This window comes from Hemicordylus capensis, chromosome 2, assembly GCF_027244095.1.
Source record: "Hemicordylus capensis ecotype Gifberg chromosome 2, rHemCap1.1.pri, whole genome shotgun sequence".
NCBI classification, from domain to species: domain Eukaryota; kingdom Metazoa; phylum Chordata; class Lepidosauria; order Squamata; family Cordylidae; genus Hemicordylus; species Hemicordylus capensis.
In genome coordinates, this window is record NC_069658.1 from 245,524,526 (window position 1) to 245,542,889 (window position 18,364).

The 18,364-nt window shown below is 46.5% G+C and overlaps 1 protein-coding gene across 1 annotated transcript in view; it reads right to left on the minus strand.

Moving 5' to 3' along the window:
- LOC128343920 (uncharacterized) overlaps positions 1-18,364 on the minus strand; it is a 77,021-nt gene that overhangs the window by 53,688 nt on the left and 4,969 nt on the right. Inside the window, exons 3-7 of the mRNA XM_053293351.1 lie at positions 17,428-17,551; positions 15,455-16,167; positions 12,833-12,839; positions 4,994-5,215; positions 2,652-3,412 (exon numbers count right to left, since the gene is read on the minus strand). Of these exons, the coding sequence (XP_053149326.1) occupies positions 2,652-3,412; positions 4,994-5,215; positions 12,833-12,839; positions 15,455-16,167; positions 17,428-17,551 (1,827 nt within the window). The remainder of the gene's footprint in view (positions 1-2,651; positions 3,413-4,993; positions 5,216-12,832; positions 12,840-15,454; positions 16,168-17,427; positions 17,552-18,364) is intronic.

Below are 18,364 nucleotides of genomic sequence, written 5' to 3' on the forward strand. Positions count from 1 at the left end.
ACCCAAAAGGAAGAGGACTCTACTTTTAAGATGAATCCCTAATTCTAATACCAAAGACCGTGGGGGGAAACGCACACACACATACTCACACATATAATTTTAAGTGAATAACTAAACAAAACAGATTGTTAATTTGGTAAAGTCCAGATTGGAGTACTGCAGATGTGCTCAAACTTAGGTCCCACCAGATGTTGCTGGACTACAACTCCCATCATCCTAAGCCACACTGCTGCTGCAAAAAGATCATTATATTCTTCTTGTAACAGAAACACTCTTTTTTTTAAATTGTGAGCCCCATTGGGACAGGGAATGATCCAGTGTTCTAATTTTTTTTCACCTGTATGGGGAATTAGATTTGTTCTGGGCGGCAGTATCAAGGCAGTGTGTGTGCACCATGTGCATGGAGAGGAGAGCTGGTCTTGTGGTAGCAAGCATGACTTGTCCCCATAGCTAAGCCGGGTCTGCCCTGGTTGCATATGAATGGGAGACTTCATGTGTGAGCACTGCAAGATATTCCCCTCAGGGGATGGAGCTGCTCTGGGAAGGGCATCTAGGTTTCAAGTTCGCTCTCTGGCTTCTCCAAGATAGGACAAGATTTTATTTTATTTTATTTTATAGGACAAGATTTTTTTAATTGAACCAACAAACTACCAAAGCATACAGTACGTTGCCAAAGCACAATTATATACAAAGTGGTTGTTCGTACATCATATATCTACAAAGATTTACACACAAGGATTTGGAAACCCACAAGGTTATGAAGTATATGCAGGTAGTACTGTAACTTGGGGGGTGGGGGATTACAAGGCACATCAGGTAATCGGGGGGGGGGGCGTACGTCCAACGTCCATTTCCACAATTTGTCCCATTGCTGTTTAGAAGAGATACACTTGTCTCTTTGCACATAACCATACAAACTTTTCCAGAAGAGATTTACTGTCTCATCTGCGTGAACCTCTTGGTCGCGTCTTCCCTCCCTATTCCTATGCACGAGCATTGCATAAATGACATACAGGTTTACTAACCTGATTACGAGAAGGGGAACGTTCCAATTGCCTAGTATGGGGGCACCCGTTCCGTCCCGTTTCCTTGAAGGTTTCTTTCTGGGACCTCGAAAGGAGGTTCTATCGCTCAAACCCGAGGTTAGTTCTTCCCAAGTCTGTTTTTCCAAATCAGGCCACTCTAACAGCTTGCTTACTCCCTGCCACACTCTTTTGGCTACCACACACTCTTTCAAGAAATGTGAGTGGGTTTCCCTGAATGTTTTACCTAGCTCACTAGCTTTCTGTTTGCAGGTGATTTTAGGGCACTCTTGCTGGTCCTCTGGGAGCCATGGCTTAGCCGCCTTAAGTGGTAGTACTTGATGGTATAAGCGCCACCTTGTTTCCCATAAATAGAAAGGGACTTTTTCTCTTTAAAGAGAGCGATAGGGTGATCGGGTTGCAACTAGTACTGTGAAGTGTGGTGTTTGTAGCGTTTACGTTCTAAATCAGGTTTTAAGAAACCCACTTCTAGAATCTCTCCATAAATTGTTTTCCTTAGTTGCTTAACTGAGGAGGATCCTTTAAATAGATCCGGTTCAACCTTCCATTTTTAAAGTGTGAATAACAAATCTCTCAAGTAGTCCGGGTGTTCTCTTTTTAATACTTGTGTGATATTACCATTGAAAGATCCTTTCCCCCACCATTCTATGCCCCACGCTGACTTGCGCCAACGCAGAGCGAAAAGCGAGACCCAGGTTTTTTGCAGGAGGTCGGACATATCATGGACATTCATGAAAATCCAGTTTCCAAAATTGCAGGACATGAATTCAGTTACAAAATAGCATTGCAGGGCAGGTAGGGCTAGGCCTCCCCACTCAACCTCCTTAAATGCTACCGCACGGACCAAAGGGAAGGACGCTGTGTGTCATACTAGACGGAAGATCTGGCTTTCAACTCTCCGAAGGAGATCGAGTGGGGGAGGATAGACTACCGCCAGGTTATGCACCAGGGGTATCAGGTAAGTCCGGATGTAAACCGCTTTCTGGTACATGGCGAGGCTCCATTTTTTCCACATGGTGATTTTAAGCATTACTTTTTCTTCCCAATCTGTCCAATTTCCCCCCCAGACTTTTTCCAAGATAGGGTTGAGAGAGATTCCTGCCTGCAACTTTGGAGAAGCCACTGCCAGTCTGTGTAGACAATACTAAGCTAGATGGACCAAGGGTCTGACTCAGTATACAGCAGTTTCCTATGTTCCTATTCAGAGTGGGGCCTTCCTGATTCAACCTGAGCGGGAGCAAAAATATACTGAGCGGACATCAAAAAATGTGTGAGTGTGTACACATGTGCATGCCTTAGAGGGAACACTGGAACCATCTTACTCTTTTCCCTATGTAAACTGCTTTGAATTATTTTTGTTGAAAAACAGTAGATAAAGAATAATAATACTGACATGCCTGTATTTTTTCCTGACTTGCAATCCTGGCCCACACAGACGTGGAATACAACAAAAGCCAGGTCACCAGAGGCGAAAGCAGGCCTGTGTACACACTACAATCCTTCTTTCAGACCGTCCTCAGCTCTCCAATCCCCCGTCTCCCGTCTTCAGAAAGAGATCTCAGCCGGGGTCATTGGATCACACACAAGTGTCAAAGTGAACAGCCTCACCTCTTTTTCCTCCTTCTCACACTCCTGCTGCCTCAGTAGGAAGTCCTCAGCCAGGGCCACCGCCTGGGCACAAGTTTCTGGGCCGTGCTCCCTGACCCAGTTCTGCATTTCCCGTGGCAGGATAGTCAAGAGCTGCTCCAGGACCAGCAGCTCCAAGATCTGCTCCTTGGTGTGTTTCTCAACTCTCAGCCACCCATGGCAAAGTTCCCAGAGCCGGCTGTAAGCCCCTCGTGGCCCCTCCACCTCCTGGTAGCAGAAGCGCCGGAAGTGCTGACGCTGCTTTTCCCTCCTCATGGCATCTTGCCGCAAGATGGCAGCCTTCACTTTCCCATAATCCTCTTGGTCTCTGGGATCCAGCCTGCAGAAGGCCTGCTCGGCCTCTCCACGGAGCGCTGGCGTGAGTCGGGTTGCCCACTCCACCTTGGGCCACCGGCAGGCTTCGGCCACTTGCTCAAAGGAGGCCAGGAAGGCTTTTGTGTCGTCCCACGGCGTGGGCTCCTCTGGCAACTGTGGGGTTCCCCAGCTTGGGTAAGGGGACTCCACGGTCTTCAGGAAGTCCTGCCACTGGGCTTCCCATCTCTGAAATTGACCATCATCTTGTTCCTGTTTTATCGGCCCTCCTGGTCTCCTTTGCTGGAATTCCCTGATACTCCCAACCTGGAGGACATGAGGGGCTTTTCCAGATCCATCTTTTACCATGGAGCCTGTTGAGTCCTGCTCCTCCATTTTCATCCCAATCCGATTCCCCGCAGAGGTAGTTTCTCAGCAAGGCTCTGCATGAAGAAGCAAGAATACAAAGGCAGTGATGACTTATCTGTACCCTGCATTTGAGGGGGCTTGTACTCGGGTTCATTCTTATAATGTCCACGTGTACAGTCATTCACACAAACCCAGGTACATGTGTACAGACATCTATATACATGTACAACATAATATCTGAATAGGCTTAGTATATCACCAACAACAGACATTTATAAAACATCACATTTCACAACCAGTCACCAAATCATCACAGTTCCTCCAACACCCATCTTCTTCTTTATCTCACTCTCTCTTAGGCATGCCCATCGCTAATCCCATGTGTGGCAGCTCTCGCGAGAGTTCGAGCAGCTGCCAGATAGAGATGGGGACGGGCAGAGGGAAGAAAATGGCAGTGGCAGCGGGCAGCTGTCTGGCGGGGAAACAAAACAGCAAACGGCAGCGTCTGGGTGGCGGGGGGAGAGGGAGGGAGGGAGGGAGGGAGGGAGGGAGGACGGAAAGTAAACGGCAGTGGCAGTGGGCAGGTGGGAGAAGTAGTGGCCGGCAAGCGGGCAGGGGAAGCACGGGGTGGGGGGGAAGTGGCAGAGACTGGCTGGCAGTGGGGGGAACGGAGGCAGAAGAAGTCGGTGATGGGGGCGGCGGTGAACTAGAGGTGCAGATGCTCTGCGCCCAGTTCAGCTAGTCTTCTTTAATTTATTTAAAGCTTTATCTTTATCTAGTACATCACAACTTTTATAAATACATCTAGAATCATTTACCCTTTCTTATCCTTTACATAAATAGTCCTATAAAGATTAGAAACGTGCAAATATTACATTTATACCACACATGCTTAAATTTAATTTTAAAAAAACAAAAACTCACACATATATGAAACACAACAATGTTTCAGAGTTTGTTTCTTATCCCAGTCCAAAGATTTCTCCCCATAACAAGCAATCCATCCCACACTTATGGGGAACAGAATCTCGTCTAGCATCCAGCGGCTATATTAGTCTATGTTGCTGGGCTACAACTCCCATAATCCCCAACCACAATTATATCCAACCATTGTGGTTAGGGATGATAGGAATTGTAGTCCACTAACATCACAGCTTCGCAGGACCTCAAGTTAGGAGAACCCCTGGGCTGTAGAATGAGAAAGAGCTGGATTGACAGTGGGGCAGGCAGGGGGAAACCTTGAGGAGCACCTACTCACAAATTGTGTGGGGGGGGGGAATACACTTTTGAGATGGGGAGAGATGAATTATTGGGTTGTGGGCTGTTCAGTAAAACGAGGGGGGAACTCCTCAAACGTTTAGTGGGGGATCTGCACCCTGTGGCTAGGTGATCGACTAAATCTATATACTCATGTATGTATTTAGGCGTATACACACACCAGTTCTCACTTTCCTATAGTTAATTCTTCCCTCCCCACCAACCAAACCAAAAACCAGATTAGAGACACACGCCTTGGAGAAAACCACCCTCTCTCCCCAATGCTCAATTTCAGCTGACGATCCTGCCTCGCTCAGCAGTTCTCCTCCCCGGCGGCGGCGAAGCCATGGATGTTTTTCCCCCGCAAGTGCCAAGTTTTCACTTACCCAGAGAGCTCCGCTCTTCTTCTTCTTCCCTCGGATCGGCCTGCGCGCTCCCAACACACAATAGTCGCCCGCACCGCTTTGGGAAGCGAGCGTGAGAACAGGCGGTTTCCGGGGGAGGAGACACCGAGCGGAGCGGGGTGGAGCGCGGCGAGGTGCCACCATCCTCCGGCCAGGCCGCGGTGCTTAGGCACGGCGACGCGGAGATCGATGCCTGCCGCTTTGCTGGGCAGGGAGCGGGTTCAGCCCTGCACAAATTTAGTATTGCGCGGAGGGTTCTTGGCTCTCCTCCTCCTCCTCCTCATCTCTACAGCTTCTTAGTGCTTCTTTCCCTCTCCATATTGCTGCCAAAAACGCGTGATTTCCTGCGTCGGATTCTGCTCCTGCCACTGGTACTACTCTGTCCATGTGGATGCTCCATCCAGACTCAAGAAATCAGGGGTTCTTGGCGGCAGTAATATGGAGAGGGAAAGGAGCAATGAGATGCTGCAGAGACGAAGGTGAGGAGGAGACGGGAGAGACACCTTTCTCGTTTACGAGTTACAATGTATTATTCAACCCAACCAACCTCTATCCATGCGGATAGGGAGGAGGTTGGTATTCCTGAATGATATTTTGTTGTAATTGTATTACTTATTTGTTTGTTTATTGAATTTATATGCCACCTAATGTAGCAATCTCTAGGTGTGTACAAAATTAAAACATAATATAAAATATAAAACATTTAAAATTAATAAAAAAGATGAAAAAAATCATAATAAATACAAACAAATTAAAATTTTGAAAAATTAAATTTCATTTAAAAGCCTGGGGAAATAGGTATGTCTTCAGGGTCTTCCTAAAAACAGAGAAGGAGATGCTCTTATTTCAGGAGGGAGCGAGTTCCAAAATCCTGGGCCAGCCACAAAGAAGGTCCGGTCCCAAGTTGCCACCAAACAAGCTGCCGGCAACTGTAACTGGACCTCTCCAGATGATCTTAATAAGCAACAGGGTTCACGACAGAGAAGGCGCTTTCTTAAATGAGAAGGGTTGTGTTTATTTGGTTTTTTAAAAAGATATTTTGTTGGAAATTTGTATTGTGTTGGACTTATACAGGCAACTTCCAAGTTCAGAGGCAGGATGCCTCTTAATCCCAGTTGCAGGAGAGTTTTCCAGATTACAGGCTACAACAGCCGTAAAATGCTTCAGCTTGGTGGGATCGAATTGAAAACGTAATTAACTGGACCTCTCCAGATGATCTTAATAAGCAGCAGGGTTTACGACAGAGAAGGCACTTTCTTAAATGAGAAGGGTTGTGTTTATTTAGTTTTTTAAAAAGATATTTTGTTGGAAATTTGTATTGTGTTGGACTTATACAGGCAACTTCCAAGTTCAGAGGCAGGATGCCTCTTAATCCCAGTTGCAGGAGAGTTTTCCAGATTACAGGCTACAACAGCCGTAAATGCTTCAGCTTGGCGGGATCTAATTGAAAACGTAATTAAAGGGTGTTGCACAAAGCCACCAGGGCACTTTCCAGATTGGACACTAGAACAGTGTAACTACGTGTCCATTAAGAGTGCTTCCGAACTGTGTTTTGACATTGCAGTCCCTGTGCTGTCAGCAAGATGCAGTTCACATTCCTGATGCCTTCTTTTGGATTTTATTGCCACGTTACAGTCCTATAACATCGCATGTGCAACACAAATAATTAGCTGTATTTTCCTGTTGTGGGATTTTTGCAAGACTGCTCCCCCTGCTGGTGGATTTGCGCAAAAGCCTTTTTTAACGGTTTTAATGTGCTCTGCCCAACGCCAAAACATTTTACTGGGGTTGAGTGGGTAATCTGGAAAGCACCCAGCAGGGGGAGCAGTCTTTTCTAGTTGTGCAAAACTCTACAATGGGAAAATACAGCTATTTATTTGCACCACACGTGCGGTCTTATAGGACTGTAATATGGCAATAAAATCAGAAAGAAGGCATCAGAAGTGTGAATAGCACCTTGCTGACAGCACAGGGCCTGCAGTATCAAAACACAGGTAGTTCAGAAGCACACTTAACGGACACGTAGTGACACTATTGTAGTGTACAATCTGGAAAGCGCCCAGGCGAGGGGACGTGCCTTCCTCTCCTGCTTGTAGGCCTTCTTCGGGTGTCTGGTGGGCCACTGTGGGAAACAGGATGCTGTATTAGATAAGTCAGGGTAGGCAATTTTGTCTCTCCAGCTTTGTTGAGCTATACCTCCTATCATTCTCAGTCACCATTTTTGTGGCAGGGGATGATGGGAGTTGTAGTTCACCAGTCACTAAAGAGCCAAGGTTGATTACCCCTGAGATAGGCCTTGGGCTTGATCCAGCAGGACGGCTATTCTTATGTTCCTTGTAATTTTGACCCATTGGTTCTAGACCCTGCCCTCAGATAACAAATATCTGAGTGGGTAAATAATTCTGGTGCTCATAATGTTCACCTCTGCTCTGAAACAAGAATTACTGAAACCCTGAAGCATGTATATGTATATGTATATATACCGCTTTAGGAACTTTTGTTGAAAAGCGGTATATAAATATCCAATCAATTTTATTCATTGTATTCGTCGTAGTGGGAATCATTGAAGGTATCCGGATCTGTCACACCAGAAATAGATTCACCCGTCCTGTTCCTTGAACAATCGCCTTTCTCCTTCTTTGGCCTGCATCAATTCTCACAAGTGTCTTCTTCATCCCAATCCTGGAAATTTTTTCCTGTTCCTCTCCTTTGGAACATCATCCCATCTGGTTCCACCAGATCAGGATTTTCCAAAATATTAGTTTGCTCTTCATGCTTATTCACCTGCATGTAATCTTTTGGGATGAAAAGTGGGGAAAGAAAATATTGACCTGTTTTTGTTGTTGTTATTCATATTTTATTAAAAGTCATCTCCGTTATTTATTTTTACATGTCTATCCTGCTTTTCTTCCAAGAAGCCCAGAGTTATGTTTATCTTCACAACAACCCTGTGAGGTAGGTTAGGCCAAGAGATAAGTGGCTAGCCTAGAGTCACCCAAAGAGTTCCATGGCAGGAGGGGATTTGAACCTGGGTCTCCCCAGTCCTAGTCCAACGCTCTACGCACTACACCATGCTAGCACAATAACAATCAACCTCCCTCTGTATAAGTAAGAACAGCCTTGTTGGATCAGGCCAAGGGCTATGTTGTCCAGCATCCTGTTCCTTAGAGTGACCCACCGGATACCTCTGGGGAGCCCATAAGCAGGAGACGAAGTTGGGTTAGCATCTAGCCATCACAACTAGTAGCCATTGATAGGCCTGTCAGTCATGAATTTGACTAAGCCTCCTTTGAAGCCATCCAAGTCGGTGGCCATCACCACATCCTGTGGCAGAGAATTCCATAGATCTGAAGAAGGACTTCTTTTTGTTGCTCCTAAATTTCCTGGCAACCAGTTTCATGAGATGACCCCTGGTTTTAGTGTTGTGTGTGAGAGAGAAACTTTTCTTCCCTTCCCCACAAAATACAGAAAAATGTGAGACGGACATCCAGTCAGGTCAATCACTGCCCCGGATAAGATCTCTATGGGCATTTCCAGACAATGAGATAATTCCATTTCAAGAGGGAAGCTGTTTGCATTTACCGTCTCTGTCCAAATTACGTTGCTCTCTTTCATGCTACTGTTAGCAGTTGTAAATGTACCAGACTTATTGCTTCCTCCATGCACTATTATGCAGCTCCACCTGCTGGCCATTTGTGGGAAATCTGTGATGAAAGTCCAACTACTTTTAAAGTAATCTCAAGAGACGTGACTTTCACCACAGAGGTCCTGCAAATGGCCTGCATCACCACGCATGGAGAAAGCAATAAGTCCTATTTACATTGTAATTAAATTAGTACCATTGATCAATTTACAATCGCTAATACATAGCACACAAGAAAGCTACTACATAATCTGGACAAGGAGAGCAAACAGCTACCATCTTCAAAAGGAATATCTCCTCTTCTGGAAATGCCCTATGTTGATTACTAAGTAGACTAAAGAGTTTAGGTGCAAGCAGGTCTTAACCAGAAGCCTCCCCATCACCATCCTGCATGGCCCTCCAGAAACGCTATTTCTCCCCAGATGAAGCCAACTCTGCCCCTATGGAACTCAGACTGTCCTCCTCCAATTTTCTTGGCACATGAAACAACAGTGTGGTACCCCTTGTGAAGAGAGTGCAAGACCTGCCCAGTGGTACCCAACCAGGGTTCCTCCAGATGTCGCTGGACTACAACTCCCAGCATCCCCAGCTACAAGGCTGGGGATGCTGGGAGATGTAGTTCAGCAACATTTGGAGGAAGCCGGTTTGGGAGCCACTGCCTTAGCCCATGAGGATGGGGTCGCTCTACGTCTGATCTGATCTACATCTCTTTAGCATGCAGAAGGTGTCCGGCTCAATCCTAAGCTTCTCCAGATGAGGAAAGAAAAGCTCCTGTCTGAACCACTGGAGAATGATTCACAATTTGATTTTTGAGGCAGGAGCAGCAGCTCAGGGGATTCCAAGAGGTAAAGTAAAGTTGTGCCATCGGGTCAGTGTCGGGCAGTAGCCCAATTCAGACAATACATTGTACGTGCATGCAGGTGCCTGTGGACGTGTAAATGTATTTGTGTGCGTGCCTGCACACAGGTTCATTTTCAAAGTGAACCTGGTTGCAGGCCACCTCAAATGCTGCAGAGCAGTACACTATACTCTAAGAGCTTCCCCATCTCTTACAACTTTTAAAAGGGCAATCAAGACGCATTTATTCACCCAGGCTTTTAATTAGATACTGTTTTGATTGTGTGTTAATAGTTTTAACTTTTTAAATTTTAATTGTTGAAATGTTTTAATCTTTTTATTGGTTGTTTTTGTTGTCTTGTAAATCGCCGAGAGAACTTATTTATTTATTTATTCTTTATTATTAGAAATTTTATACCGCCCTTCCAAAAGGCTCAGGGCGGTTTACATTAAAACACCATTAAAATCAATTAATTAAAACAGAAATTGTAAAAGTGCATAAAATAATTAACAATTAACTTGAGTTTTGGGCAGTATAAAAATAAGTTAAATACATAAATACATAAATAAAATACTGTATATGTACACTATACTGTACGTGTGTTGAACATAATGCTCAAATAACTGCATATGTGTACATTGTACATATGAACATAGGAAGCTGCCTTATACCGAGTCAGACCATTGGTCCATCTACATCAGTATTGCCTACACAGACTGGCAGCGGCTTCTCCGAGGTTGCAGGCAGGAGTCTCTCTCAGTCCTATCTTGGAGATGTCAGGGAGGGAATCTGGGACTCTTCCTAGGGCAGCCTTATCCCCCTAAGGGGAATATCTTAGAGTGTTCATATGTAGTCTCCCATTCAAATGCAAACAGGGCAGACCCTGCTTAGCAAAGGGGACAATTCATGCTTGCTACCAAGCCACCTAATGGCACAGTAGGGAAATGGCTTGACTAGCAAGCCAGAGGTTGCCGATTTAACTCCCCACTGGTATGTTTCCCAGTCTATGGGAAACACCTATATCGGCAGCAGTGATATGGGAAGATGCTGAAAGGCATCATCTCATACTGCATGGGAGGAGGCAATGGTAAACCCCTCCTGTATTCTACCAAAGACAACCACAGGGCTCTGTGGGCGCCAGGAGTTGTCACCAACCCGACAGCACACTTTACCTTCCCACAAGACCAGCTATCCTCTCACAATGCACATACACAGATTATATGCACATTGAACAGAGCACACACTTTTGCTGCTTCAAGATCCAACCTTCCTCATTCTGCTGCTTTTGGCTTCATGGCTTTTGTGATTCTGATATATAATAGTTGGTCGGGGTTCCCAACCTGCCTGCAGGTCTCCAGATGTTGCTGAACTACAACTCCCAGCATCTCCAAACGCAATAAATTGTCGCTAGGGGAGATGCGGGTTGTAGTTTAGCAATATCTGAAGTCCCACAAGTTGGGACCCCCTGGTTTAAGTTAATTTTGTATTAATTTTGTATTGAGGGTTTCCCTCCTACCTCAGGAGAAAGCTGGAGACCAAATCTGGGCACTTTCTTTCCTTGCTACCACCTCACAGACGATTATTCTTCCCTCTGGTGAAGATCCGGTGGACCTCTCTCTCTCTCTCTCTCTCTCCGTTCAGTCGTGTCTGACTCTCGGTCACTCTATGGAGCAATGCACTCCATGTCATCGTATCTTGTACAGCTTCCTTTAATTCCGCCATGGTCATTCCAGTGTCATCTTTTATCATATCCAGCCAGGGGCGTAGCAAGGTTGGAGGGGGCCCAGAGACAAGATTCTAAAATGGGCCCCTCGCTGATATACACACACAAACACACTTCACAATATATCGTGCACTCACACTCACATCCCCATTATGAATACGGTGAATATCCAGTTCACATTGAATCTAGTTTTTTTTTACTCTCTGCTCCTGCCGATCTCCAAGAGACTCAACATAATTCATAGGGGGTGCAACATGGGCGGGTGGGGAGTCATGGGATGTGCCTCTGGGGGGGCCCCTCAAGGCAGTGGGGCCCAAAGATGACTGCCTCCCCTTGCCTAATGGTAGTTATGCCCCTGTATCCAGCCACCGAATACAAGGCCGTCCTCGCCTCCATCTTCTGCTGATCATTCCCAGCATGATTGTCTTTTTGAGTGAGTCAGCTCTCATGACATGACCAAAATATGACAGTCTTTGTTTAGTCATCTTAGCTTCTAGCGATATTATTGGTTTAACTCGATCTAAAACTTCTTTATTCGTGATCCTCGCTGTCCCTGGGATACGCAACAGCCGTCTCCGACTGTCTCAATAGACTCCTCAGGAGTAATGTAGTCCACATCAGCCACTTTAATTTTGTCTTGGTGATTTTATGTGTCTGTGTGTAAACATAATAGGAGGCTTCCAGGATCAGAGAGCCAGGGTGGTGTAGTGGTTAGAGTGCTGGACTGGGACCGGGGAGACCCGAGTTCAAATCCCCATTCAGCCATGATACTAGCTGGGTGACTCTGGGCCAGTCACTTCTCTCTCAGCCTAACCTACTTCACAGGGTTGTTGTGAAGAGAAACCGAAGTATGTAGTACACCGCTCTGGGCTCCTTGGAGGAAGAGCGGGATATAAATGTAAATAATAATCATCATCATCTAGAGCTGCACAACTTCAGCCCGCCTGGAGATCTTGCCCTACAATGCCCATAATCCCCGATTATAGCAATAGCAATAGCACTTACATTTATATACCGCTCTATAGCCGAAGCTCTCTAAGCGGTTTACAATGATTTAGCATATTGCCCCCAACATTCTGGGTACTCATTTTACCGACCTCGGAAGGATGGAAGGCTGAGTCAACCTTGAGCCCCTGGTCAGGGTCGAACTTGTAACCTTCTGGTTACAGGGCGGCAGTTTTACCACTGCGCCACCAGGGGCTCATTGTGGCTGGGGATGATGGGAGTTGTAGTCCAACAACAGCTGCATGGCCAAAGTTCTGCAGCCCTGCTCTAGTCCAACATCCTGCTTCTCACAGTGGCCAATCAGATGCCTCCAGGAAATCCACAAATGGGGCATGAAGACGACAACCCTCCCAATAAACAGCAGCTGGGGATCATGGGAGTTGTAGTCCAACAAAAGCTGGAGGGCCTCAGGTTGGCCACCCCTGCCCTAGAAGCTGCACTGATGGGTACTGAATGACTCCGGTTTACACAAAACGGATGCAAAAAATAATGGAGAGGTATGATAGACACTGGAGAACAAGATTTCAGAGCGGACGCCCACCCAAACCATACTGATTAAATCCTCCCATTCCAGAACCCAGAACGGAAGCAGCTGGAACAGTCAGTTCATACCTGATTCCTTTGCAAAAAGCAGCCACGGGTGCGCTCAAGACACATAAGAACAACATTTTGGGAATAAGATCCATCTGTTGGTAAAAGTTTTATTCACACCTTCCCAACCAAAACCAATTTTTGGCAGACTAAAAACATTAGCCTGCCTGGCTCTCAGGCATGCAAACCAACCAAATTCATGCACCCCAAAGGACTAGGTGGGGATGATGCACAAAGCCAGAAAACCTCCAGCAAATCCCTGTCCCAGGACCCATTCTCAGCACCAAGCAGTTCTGTGGGAAACAGAGGAAGCTGCCTTGTACTGGATCAGAGCATTGGTCCATCGAGTTCAGCATTGTCTACACCAAGGCTGCCCAGCTTTGGCACTCCTACAAAGGTTGGGTGAGAGAACCCCCATGATCCCTATTGGCTATTGGCCACTGTGGCTGGGGATGATGGGAATTGTAGTCCAATAATAGCTGGAGGGCCACGTTGGGCAGCCCTGGTCTACTCTGACGGGCAGAAGCTCTCCAGGGCTACAGGCAGGAATTCTCCTCAGCCCTACCTGGGTGTTTTCCCCACGGCAGGCTTTACTGCAAATTTACTGTGAGGCTTTACTGCGAGTTCGAAGTTGCCCCCCAAAAAACCCCAACGCAAAAAGTGGATTTTTTTTTTTTTACACTGGATATAAATCGGGCTACACAATAACATGCAATGAAAAACGGGGGTCTCAAAGTTGGATCCCCAGATAGTGTTGGACTACAACTCCCATCATCCACAGCCATAACAGTCATTGTGGCTATGGATAATGAGCATTGTAGTCCAACAACATTTGAGGACAAACTGTGAGTAGCTGGATGATGGAGAAACAATAAAATGTTAATTTTTTTCAAATGTTAATTCTTCTCCATGTTTGCTCTGCTTTGGTTCTAGTTCTAGTTCCCACCTCATCCTCTAGCACTTGTATGGTTACATGGATGTTTGATCATACTTGATGAGGCTGTGGCTCAGTGGTAAAACAGCATGCAGGAGGTCCCAGGTTCAATCCTCAGCATCTCCAGTTAGGCTGAGAAAAATTCTTGCATGAAGCCCAGGAAAGCCATTGCCAGTCAGTGTAGACAATCCCAAGCTAGATGGGCCAGTGGTCTGACACTAAACCACTAAAAAGTTTTCATTACGATCAAGTGCTTATATGGATCTCTGCCTTGAAAAGGAGCAGACAGATCATAATAATAAGATAGTGGCTGGGACTGGTGTGTGTGTGGATGTGTGCATGTCTTTGGGTGTAGGCACACAAGCCTACTCTTTCATTCCAAACATTTTCCTATGCAGGGAACAATTACTGGGGGTGTAGTGATCAGCCCCTCTTATCCCCTAAAGAGTAAACCAGAAGTGAACCTTGTCCTGACTGACAGGCTGGTGAACTCCAGGGATCAGCCAACCAGCACACCAGATGGGTGGGACCTAGAGACCCATGAGAACGTTCCTTTGTTAGAAAGAAGCTGGGCTAGAGGTGCAGCAAAACATGTGGCCAGGGAAATGGCTGTAAAAGGAGGATTGCAGTTCTTGGAAGATAGGACTGCAGGGGCTTGAATTCTCCACCTGGAAACTAGGGGCTGGTGAGTTTCCAAGGCAAAGGAAGCCAGGGCTCTTGGCTTCTGGAAGCTTAGTCTAGGGAAAGTTTGTTTAGTCAGATTTTGCATTAAACTTGTGTGTGTGTGTGTGTGTGTGTGTGTGTGTGTGTGTGTGTGTGTGCACGCTCTGTATATCTCTGAACCTGTTCTACTGTTTACCTGTAACGCAACTGAACTAATAAAAGCTGAACTTGCACCCATACAGCCATGGCGTTGCAAAAGGCTCTGTAAATTTAAAAGTGCTTTTGTATTTCCTTACATCCATGTTCATTGCAACTGGGTAACTATCATTTTTAAAGTCTGCCGCCCCAATATCATCTGGGGTGCTTTCTGAAGTATTCTTGTAACCTACTGAGTATTTCTTTTACCTGTAACTAAAAGCTAAGAGAGCCTCAGACGAAAGCTGTCTGTAGTATTTTAAATAGTATATTTTTTCTTTTTGTTCTCTGCATTTTGCAAGTCTCTCTGAGTGGATTTTTAACTCAGGAAAGGGAGAGGCGGGAAGGGTGTTTCTCTGGTGCAACATGTCTCATACGTTCAGCAACTACCAGTTTTCTCACCATGTGTAAACTTGCACATGGAAGGTTTTTATACTTTTCCAATAACAGAGGAAAGAGAGTTTCCCTGGGATTCCACCCAAGCCCAGAGGGGGTCAAACTCTGTTGAGAACTGGGTGGTGGTGGCAGCTGTGAACTACCGGAAATAAAGGAAATTTTTTGAAGAAGCCTTTGCACAGAAAGCATAGAGGAATCATGCTAAATGATGCAGCATTTTTCTTCCCCTCACATGGGCTTGCTCTGAGACAAAGGCTGGTAATCTGCTATAGGGGTGTTTTTGTTTGTTCTTGTTCTGCATAACTAGGCTTGATTTACCACCAACATGTTTGCACTACAATCTGAGAATTTACCCAGGTTCTCTGCTATGAGAATTCTCAGACAGATTATAATGTGTTGTGTGTGTGTGTGTGTGTGGTGTGTCTGAAAAAGTTTCATTTTTATTATTTCTCCACTGTGTGCATTCTTTTATGTGATGTCAGATGGTCACTTCGACTGAAATTCTTCCCACACTCCAAGCATTTATATGGTTTCTCCCCTGTGTGCATTCTCTGATGTATAGTAAGGCGGTAACTCCGGCTGAAATTCTTCCCACACTCCAAGCATTTATAAGGTTTCTCTCCAGTGTGGATTCTCTGATGGGAGGTGAGGTCTGTGCTCTGGCTGAAGCTTTTCCCACACTCAATACACATGTAGGGCTTCTCCCCTGTGTGTGTCCTTTGATGCAAAGTCAGATGATCACTCCGGCTGAAGCGCTTTCCGCACTCCGAGCAGCTGTAAGGCTTCTCCCCAGTGTGGGTTCTTGTGTGTGCAGTAAGGTTTGACACTTGAATGAAGCTCTTCCCACACTCCAAACATTTGTAGGGCTTCTCTCCTGTGTGGACTCTCTGGTGTGCCTTGAGGCTGGATTTGCAGCTGAAGATTTTCCCACACACCGGGCACTTATTCCTTCCCTTTGCCTTCTGTTCCCTCAGGTATTCATAGAAGCTGCCAACCTGAATAGCCACCGATTTGTTCCTCCACTTCTCTTTGGGTTCCAGATTCCTTCTATGCTGTCTGTTGGGCCCACCTTGACTGGCTGTTTTCTCTTTCAACTCTGGATGCTGAATTATTTCCACAGATATCGCATCTGCTTCCACCTCAGGCTCACAGCCCCAGACAGCTCCTTCTGGGGGGAAAAAGACAGCAATCCAATAAAAGCCCCAGCAGACAGACACCAGACAGGCCTGGACTAGGAGCCAGCACAAACATTTAGGAACCAGACGATGGAAACTTGACAAAATTACCAGACCTTGAGGTCTTTCTCATGACCACTGCATGTGGGGCTGGGGAGAAGGCAGGATCACTTTAAATGGAGCGCTGGCGAGGGAAATGCGGTGGGAGGGAAATGCGGCGGGCACACTCTCCCACCTTTAAAGGTATGCCCCCCCACCTTCGAACCGGCCAAACTGCCGGCCATTTAAACTGGTTTTGAGGCCCATAAAGGGCCTCCGAACTGGTTCCATACATATCCCTATCCTCTCATGCCCTCTCCACTGCACACCTGTCCACACGATCACTGCTGTGGTGAGTGGCGTGGCAATCAGGAGACCGGGAAAATGAAGCCCAGCCTTTATTTATTTATTTATTTATTTATTTATTTATTTATTTATTTTTGCATTTTTATACCGCCTTTTGTTAAAAAGATAGCCCCAAGGCAGTTTACAAAAGTTAAAAACCTTCAGGAATCCCACAATTCACTGCATGAGCAGCACAGTACATTGTGGAAATGCTAGAGGCCAGGTTACACCTTTTCCCGGCCTCTATCATTAAAATGGCCGCCCACACAACTGGGTGGTGAGGGAGGAGGGTGTGTGCGTGTCCTTCTACATCACCTCAGGCCAGGGTGAAAAACCTGGGCTATCTAACTGAAGAACAGCGGGATCAGGACCAATCCCAGCGGTTCTCACAAACAGCTCTACCTGATTAGGGCTGCACTAGGCCAGGTGGAGCTGGGTTAAACCTCAGGCTCCTTCACTTCCGGTTTCCTGTTATGTGTGAACACAGCCATACTGTTACACATGCCTGATGCCTGTCTTTCACCCTCCAGTGAGTCTTCGCCATTGGCTGAGTTACTGTGATGTCACGGGATGTTCTCAGACATTCCAAACTCTTGAGAGGGGGAAGTATGTTTTCCCCTCTCAAGTGGAACACTAGAAAGAAGCAAAACAAGAAAAGCTCCCAAAAGAAGCACATTTTAGGACTGTTGACAGATTTTCTGTACTTTCCCCCCTCCTCAGTTCCCTTTGAAATGGAAGACTCTGGAGATTCTAAGGACAGAGTCCCGTCCCTGAGCAACTTAATAGGGGGAAAGGGACCACAACTTCAGACATCCCAGGAAGGAATTTCAGAGCATCCCCAGGAACGCAAGTACCTCCTTGCCCCTTACCAAAAAGGCTGGCCTCCCTGTAGTCAATTTCCGGCTTGGCTTCCACACACAACTGCTTCTGCTCGAAGTCTGAAGGAGCCTGGCCTGCCTCTGAAGAACTCAAAGCCTCCTCCTCAAACACAACCTGCAAGAGCAGAGAAAGCACCTTCAGGGCAGAGTGACGGCACAGAGAGGGAAAGCTAGATCAGGGGTTCTCAAACATGGGTCCCCAGAGGTTCCCTGTAAGAGAGATGCCCAGGTGTTGTTGACTACAACTCTCATCAACCCCAGTTGCAATGGCCTCTGGCTGGGGATTATGGGAGTTGTAGTCAACAACATCTGGGAACACTGGTCCCCAGAAAGAATCAAACACCTTGGTTCACAATCCAGGGGTCAAGAGACCCAGCCCATCGCAGCCTGCTCCTCCCCTTCTCATAGGAAACTGCCGTCTACTGAGTCAGACCCTTGGTCCATCCAACTCAGTACTGTCTACTCTGACTGGCAGCTACTCACCAGGCTTTCAGGCAGGAGTCTTTCTCAGCCCTACCTGGAGATGCCAGGGATTGAACCTGGAGGAGGAGAGCTGGTCTTGTGGTAGCAAGCATGACTTGTCCCCTTAGCTAAGCAAGGTCTGCCCTGGTTGCATCTGAATGGGAGACTAGAAGTGTGAGCACTATAAGACATTTCCCTCAGGGGATAGTGGGAATAGAGCCTCTCTGGGAAGAGCTGAAGGTTCCAAGATCCCTCCCTGGCAGCATCTCCAAGATAGGGCTGAGAGAGACTCCTGCCTGCAACCTTGGAGAAGCCGCTGCCAGTCTGTGTAGACAATACTGAGCTAGATGGACCAATGGTCTGACTCAGTATATAGCAGCTTCCTATGTTCCTAACCTGGGACCTTCTGCATGCCAAGCAGAGGCTCTGCCACTGATACAAGGCCCCTCTGACATGAGTTGGACAG